Here is an 8075-nt window from a genome sequence, read left to right on the forward strand (position 1 = left end):
CACACACCTGACAGGAAAGTCTCCACACCACACACACACCTGACAGGAAAGTCTCCATACCACAACACACACCTGACAGGAAAGTCTCCATACCACACACACACACCTGACAGGAAAGTCTCCATACCACAACACACACCTGACAGGAAAGTCTCCATACCACACACACACCTGACAGGAAAGTCTCCACACCACACACACACCTGACAGGAAAGTCTCCATACCACACACACACCTGACAGGAAAGTCTCCACACCACACACACCTGACAGGAAAGTCTCCATACCACACACACACCTGACAGGAAAGTCTCCATACCACACACACACCTGACAGGAAAGTCTCCACACCACACACACACCTGACAGGAAAGTCTCCATACCACACACACACACACACCTGACAGGAAAGTCTCCACACCACACACACACACCTGACAGGAAAGTCTCCATACCACACCTGACAGGAAAGTCTCCATACCACACACACACCTGACAGGAAAGTCTCCCTGACAGGAAAGTCTCTATACCACACACACACCTGACAGGAAAGTCTCCATACCACACACACACCTGACAGGAAAGTCTCCATACCACACACACATCTGACAGGAAAGTCTCCATACCACACACACACCTGACAGGAAAGTCTCCATACCACACACACACCTGACAGGAAAGTCTCCATACCACACACACACACCTGACAGGAAAGTCTCCACACCACACACACACCTGACAGGAAAGTCTCCATACCACACACACACCTGACAGGAAAGTCTCCATACCACACACACACACCTGACAGGAAAGTCTCCATACCACACACACACACCTGACAGGAAAGTCTCCATACCACACACACACCTGACAGGAAAGTCTCCATACCACACACACACCTGACAGGAAAGTCTCCATACCACACACACACCTGACAGGAAAGTCTCCACACCACACACACACACCTGACAGGAAAGTCTCCATACCACACACCTGACAGGAAAGTCTCCACACCACACACCTGACAGGAAAGTCTCCATACCACACACACATCTGACAGGAAAGTCTCCCTGACAGGAAAGTCTCCATACCACACACACACACCTGACAGGAAAGTCTCCATACCACACACACATCTGACAGGAAAGTCTCCCTGACAGGAAAGTCTCCGTACCACACACACACCTGACCGGAAAGTCTCCACATGACTGTCTCCAAAGTGCTGCTGATCAGGGAAAGCAAGCACATATCTTTTTCTACTTTAGCTGAACAGTGAATAAGCTGGTAATATGTGTGTATTTCTCATATACAGAACTCACCCAAACACTCCTATCTTCACTGTGTTATGTTAAGAAGCTATCCCGCAAAAAACAACAACAAAAAACAAAAACAAAAAAACCAGTAATAATAACAACAATAACAGTGATCAAAATAATAATCATAATCGTAATAAATGAAACAAAATATTTCAAAATCAATAAACCACAATCATATCTAACAATAAACAAAAAAGTTCAGCATTTCTTAGCATTGTGAATTATGGGGGGGCTTGGGGGGGGGAAACAGCAAGATAAAAAATACCTGGCAATATGTGCCACATCATAGTGCGTATGTGCATCAGGAGGAAGCACAAGCCACCACAAAAACACAATTCATGGAACTCGGTATCCAGGCAACGCAACAACAGGCAGTCAGCACAAAAAAAAACAACAACACTGAAGCAACATGAAATGTTTCTTTAAAATGACAGAAAGTTCACCGCTCAACACAACAGTCACACAGCTGTGAAACCAGCTCTCACCACAACGATTGCTGTGAAACCAGCTTGCTGTGAAACCAACTCTCACCACAATGAATGCTGTGAAACCAGCTCTCACCACAATGAATGCTGTGAAACCAGCTCTCACAACGATTGCTGTGAAACCAGCTCTCACCACAACGATTGCTGTGAAACCACTTCTCACCACAACACCACGACGAATGCTGTGAAACCAGCTCTTCATACACTACCAACATGGCACGTGTGATTTATGTCCTCAGTCAACAGACGACAAAGACGATGAAGAAGAAGAAGAAGAAAAGCAGTGCAGCAATATTTGGGGGAGGGGCAGATAAAACAGGGATCAGTGTCAACATCACTGACAGCAGCCACAGAAAAATGTGGAACTTTGGCAGTGGCAGACTAGGTATCACACAAAAAACAAACAAACATGAATTCATATCAGTTCACCGCATCATCATGAGACAGACTACACTGAACGCCAGGGGGTGCTGTAGGGGGGGCGGGGGGGGGATCTCTTACACCTCTCTGCTGCTGCCCTTGTCAGCTTGGAAAGGTGGGTCTCTTTGAAGTTCCAAACGACCCCCAAAACAAAGTTCTTTTCGATTCTGGCAAACAGGACTGGCACCATTCACAGCATATTTACAGGATGTGCACACGACAGCACATCTCTGGTTGTAAGGATTTCATGGCAGTTTCCATGGCATACAGCCAACAGCACCTCGCGCTCTGTGGAACACTTCCCAGCACTGTTTGTCACCAGCACCACGTCTGACACCAGAGAAAAGCAGGCCTGTGAGGAGAAGGGAACAGCCCCCCCACCGTCAGTCAATCAATGTTGTGTGTACACAGCGTGTGGTTCTGTGCAGGCCATGCGACCTGGCTGCTGGTTTGGGGTCTGGAGAGGATGAGGGCAGACCACAGCATGCCCCTGTGCTGTCCCTGCCCCCGACAGAACACGTTCCTGTCCCCATCAAAACACATCCCACAATAACACATTCTGCCCCCAACACAACACATCCCACAATAACACATTCTGCCCCCAACACAACACATCCCACAATAACACATTCTGCCCCCAACACAACACATCCCAGCACAACACATCCCAACATAACATGTACCTGCAACAACATAACATCCCTGCCTCCAACATGACACATTTCTATCCATAACAGAACTTGTCCAACTTAACATCCATGCCCATGAAAACAATTCGTCCCTCCATGCCCCCAATATATCACACCCCTGCCCCCAATATAGCACACCCCTGCCCCCAACAAAACACACAACACATCTCTGCCCCCAATACAGCACATCCCTGCCCCCAACAAAACACACAACACATCTCTGCCCCCAACCAACAAAACACACAACACATCTCTGCCCCCAATACAGCACATCCCTGCCCCCAACAAAACACACAATACATCTCTGCCCCCAACTAACAAAACACACAACACATCTCTGCCCCCAATACAGCACATCCCTGCCCCCAACAAAACACACAATACATCTCTGCCCCTAACTAACAAAACACACAACACATCTCTGCCCCCAATATAGCACACTCCTGCCCCCAACAAAACACACAACACATCTCTGCCCCCAACCAACAAAACACACAACGCACCTCTGCCCCCAACTAACAAAACACACAACGCACCTCTGCCCCCAACTAACAAAACACACAACGCACCTCTGCCCCCAACTAACAAAACACACAACACATCTCTGCCCCCAACAAAACACACAACACACCCCTACCCCCAACAAAACACACAACACACCCCTACCCCCAACAAAACACACAACACACCCCTGCCCCCAACTAACAAAACACACAACACATCTCTGCCCCCAACCAACAAAACACACAACACACCCCTGCCCCCAACAAAACACACAACACATCTCTGCCCCCAACCAACAAAACACACAACACACCCCTACCCCCAACAAAACACACAACGCACCCCTACCCCCAACAAAACACACAACACACCCCTACCCCCAACAAAACACACAACACACCCCTGCCCCCAACTAACAAAACACACAACACACCCCTGCCCCCAACAAAACACACAACACATCTCTGCCCCCCAACTAACAAAACACACAACACATGTCATGTTCCTCCCCCAATATGACACGTCCCTGACTCCAACAAAACACATCCCATGCACCCCCCCACTCCCCACGACACATGGCACACGTCATCATCTGTGACCATAGTCCACCGCCACACCCACTCTCTCCCACCCTTCCTTCATCTTCCCCTCCTCCTCCTCCTCTTCCTTCACTTCAGGGTAGGTGGGCATCTCCACAGACGCGATCTCGTTCTCCACTTTGTACGACGGATAAAGCCCGGACTTTCCTGTCTTGCGTAGTGTGCCCTTGGAGTAACCGTTCCAATGGTTGCCCGCGATGCCCAGAAGGTCGCCAACCTCAAAGGTCAGCTCATCGCCGCCTCGACCTTGGTGCGCCTCCACGGCCCGCAGGTTGTGAGCGTTCTGACCCCCGTAGTAAAACACGTCGTCCAGCGACCGGAAGTAGGTGGACGCGTCACCATGCAGGGTCTGCATCAGCTCGTAGGCCACCCGGCACACCTGGGGCAACATCAGTGGTGTCTATTACACCTGGGGCAACATCAGTGGTGTCTATCACACCTGGGGCAACATCAGTGCTGTCTATCACACCTGGGGCAACATCACTGGTGTCTATAACACCTAGGACAACATCACTGCTGTCTATCACACCTGGGGCAACATCACTGCTGTCTATCACACCTGGGGCAACATCACTGGTGTCTATCACACCTGGGGCAACATCACTGGTGTCTATAACACCTTGGGCAACATCAGTGGTGTCTATCACACCTTGGGCAACATCACTGGTGTCTATCAGTCTGCCGTTGTCTGTGAGGAGAAGGTACAGACCAGTCAGGTGTGTGACCATTACCTGTAAGAAGGTACAGACCAGCCAGGTGTGTGACCATTACCTGTGAGGAGAAGGTACAGACCAGTCAGGTGTGTGACCATTACCTGTGAGGAGAAGGTACAGACCTGTCAGGGGTGTGACCATTACCTGTAAGAAGGTACAGACCAGTCAGGTGTGTGACCATTACCTGTGAGGAGAAGGTACAGACTAGTCAGGGGTGTGACCATTACCTGTGAGGAGGTACAGACCAGTCAGGTGTGTGACCATTACCTGTGAGGAGAAGGTACAGACCAGTCAGGTGTGTGACCATTACCTGTGAGAAGGTACAGACCAGTCAGGTGTGTGACCATTTCCTGTGAGGAGAAGGTACAGACCAGTCAGGTGTGTGACCATTACCTGTGAGGAGAAGGTACAGACCAGTCAGGTGTGTGACCATTACCTGTGAGGAGAAGGTACAGACCAGTCAGGTGTGTGACCATTACCTGTGAGGAGAAGGTACAGACCAGCCAGGTGTGTGACCATTACCTGTGAGGAGGTACAGACCAGTCAGGTGTGTGATTATTACCTGTCAGAAGGTACAGACCTGTCAGGTGTGTGACCATTACCTGTCAGAAGGTACAGACCAGTCAGGTGTGTGATCATTACCTGTGAGGAGAAGGTAGAGACCAGTCAGGTGTGTGACCATTACCTGTGAGGAGAAGGTACAGACCAGTCAGGTGTGTGACCATTACCTGTGAGGAGAAGGTACAGACCAGTCAGGTGTGTGACCATTACCTGTGAGGAGAAGGTACAGACCAGTCAGGTGTGTGACCATTACCTGTGAGGAGAAGGTGCAGACGAGGAAGTTGGTGAGGGACAGGAAGTGGATGTCCATGATGACCCCGCGCAGGGAGCTGTCGGTGTAACGCGACCCCAAGGAGGCCGAGCGGGAGATGTCGTTGTCACTGATGAACTCGTAGCGGCTGTACCTGGAACAAGGAGGACGGTGGCAGAATGGTTAAGACACTTTCTGTCAATACAGTGTCCATGAGGGTCTGGTTTCGAATCCTGGTTTCACCTTTTCTCCCAAGTTTGACAGGAAAATCAAACTGAGTGTCTAATCATTCGGAAGAAATGATGAACAGAGGTCCTGTGTGCTGCATTCACTTGGTACACTGATAAAGAAGCCAAGGCAACGTAAGTGTTGTCCACTGGCAAAATCAGTTCAGTATAAAGAAAGACACAAATACATCTGAACACACTGAAGGACTGACTAGTGAGCTGAGTCACACTGTTGGTCAGGCATCTCCATATCAGATGTGGTGAAGCATATATGGATTTGTTCGAATGCAGTGACACCTCCTAGAGAACGTGAAACTGAAGCTATCACAGGCTGTCCATGCTGAAGGCAGATTTCAGATGTGCTGCTGGACAGGATATGTTGACTTCACAAAATGTTGAGGCATACTTCATAAAAGCAGGTATATATGTAAGATAGTCAGTTGTGTCCGATTATGACCATCAGAGCAGCAGAGAAGGCAAACACTGTAATGACTGTCAGGGCTAAAATTTGATTATAGTGGAAATGATCTTATTATCTTGCCCAAGATATACCCCCACTCTCTGGGCCATGGGGGTCCAGGTCAGCAGGTACAGTTTCATGAAATGTTAAAAATCAAGAGATGGTTTGAACCACACAGGCTCCACAATGTCATGGTCAGCCACCCCTACCTCTTCTTTCTTTTAATCATTGTGTGTGTGTGTGTGTGTGTGTGTGTGTGTTGTCATTGATTATGAGGCTGCAGGAGGAGGAGGAGGATGCTATGGAGGTCCATTTTAGATTGGGACTGCATGACAAGGCTGTACTTTACGCTTCCTTTCATAACCAGATCCCCGCATCAATGAGGCCCTGGAGAAACAGACACTTGCAGTGTTGGTCAGGAAATCTGAGCAAGACACTCAAAGACACATCCAGGAAGTGGATGATACTCAGCTGTGTGGTCCTGTCTTCCCATCCACCTGTGCTGGGAATCAAACAGACATCCTCCCAGCCCTCAGCCTGTGACACTGACCACTTGGCCACAGGTGGCTCACCTCTTCTTGGCGTCGCCAAGGATAGATGGGTCGTCAGTGGCCAGGTAGACACGGCGCTGGGCGACAGGCTGGTGGTGCTCCAGCTGGCTGAAGTAGGCATCCACATGCCGCATGTACTCGTCCAGACTGTGAAACGCTGCCTCCACCCCCACCTTGTCCGTCCGCCGGATGTGAACCCTGCACACACGGGGAGGGGTGGACAGGGGGGCCAGTGCTGGGGGAATGATGGTGTTGGTGGTGGTGATGGTTATGAGGATGGTGGTGGTAGTGGTGATAGTGATGATGGTGGTGGTGGTGATACTGATGATGGTGGTGGTGGTGGTGATGGTTATGAGGATGGTGGTGGTGGTGGTGATAGTGATGATGGTGGTGGTGGTGGTGGTGATGGTTATGGTGATGGTGGTGGTGGTGGTGATGGTTATGATGATGGTGGTACTGGTGGTGATAGTGATGATAGTGGTGGTGGTGGTGGTGGTGGTGGTGATGGTTATGATGATGATGGTGGTGGTGATGGTTATGGTGATGATGATGGTGATGGTGATGATGGTGGTGGTGGTGGTAATGGTGATGATGGTGGTAGTGGTGATGTTTATGATGATGGTGGTGGTGATGATGGTGCTGGTGCTGGTGGTGATGGTGATGATGATGCTGGTGGTGATGGTGATGATGATGGTGATGGTAGTGATGATGGTGGTGGTGGTGATGATGATGATGGTGATGGTGATGATGAAGACCTACCCCACAAAAATTGTGATCACGCCTACCCCACAAAGGTTGTGATTCCCAAGGGTTGTGATGCAAATGATCCCACTAAGGATGTGATCCCACCTACCCAACAATGGGTCTGTCCCCACACCCACCTGACAATGGGTCTGTCTCTCCTACCCAACAATGGGTCTGTCCCCACCTCCCATATCTGACCACACCTACCCGACAATGGGTCTGTCTGTCCCCACCTACCCATATCTGACCACACCTACCCGACAATGGGTCTGTCTGTCCCCACCTACCCATATCTGACCACACCTACCCGACAATGGGTCTGTCTGTCCCCACCTACCCATATCTGACCACACCTACCCGACAAGGGGTCTGTGAAACTTCATCCTGTCAGCAGCGGCGGCCATCTCTTTCTTCAGCTGCTGGTTGGGGCGCATGAGGTATCGCACCATCTGGCCGATCCACCACACCGGCGCGTCCCCGTGGAAAGTGTTTAGCCGCGGGGCCAGGTCTGCCGGGATGGCCAGAGGCATGAAGTCGGGCCGGGGGTACAGACTGTC

The 8075-nt window shown here is 50.2% G+C and overlaps 1 protein-coding gene across 5 annotated transcripts in view; it reads right to left on the reverse strand.

The window, feature by feature from the left end:
• Window positions 1-3924: 3924 nt before the first annotated feature.
• Window positions 3925-8075, reverse strand: part of LOC143281598 (alpha-(1,6)-fucosyltransferase-like) — an 86013-nt gene continuing 81862 nt past the window's right edge. For 4 of the 5 annotated variants that reach the window (XM_076586839.1, XM_076586838.1, XM_076586841.1 and 1 more), the window contains 4 exons: window positions 7876-8075; window positions 6796-6972; window positions 5540-5690; window positions 3925-4391 (listed from right to left, as the gene is read on the reverse strand). The exon at window positions 7876-8075 is cut by the window's right edge and continues 50 nt beyond it. In XM_076586839.1, coding sequence (XP_076442954.1) covers window positions 4002-4391; window positions 5540-5690; window positions 6796-6972; window positions 7876-8075 — 918 coding nt within the window. In that variant the 3' untranslated portion in view covers window positions 3925-4001. Of the gene's footprint in view, window positions 4392-4826; window positions 4848-5539; window positions 5691-6795; window positions 6973-7875 lie in introns of all 5 variants that reach the window. The other variant, XM_076586842.1, reaches the window with a different exon arrangement.

The sequence above is a fragment of the Babylonia areolata genome, chromosome 4 (assembly GCF_041734735.1).
Source record: "Babylonia areolata isolate BAREFJ2019XMU chromosome 4, ASM4173473v1, whole genome shotgun sequence".
Taxonomy (NCBI): Eukaryota; Metazoa; Mollusca; class Gastropoda; order Neogastropoda; family Buccinidae; genus Babylonia; species Babylonia areolata.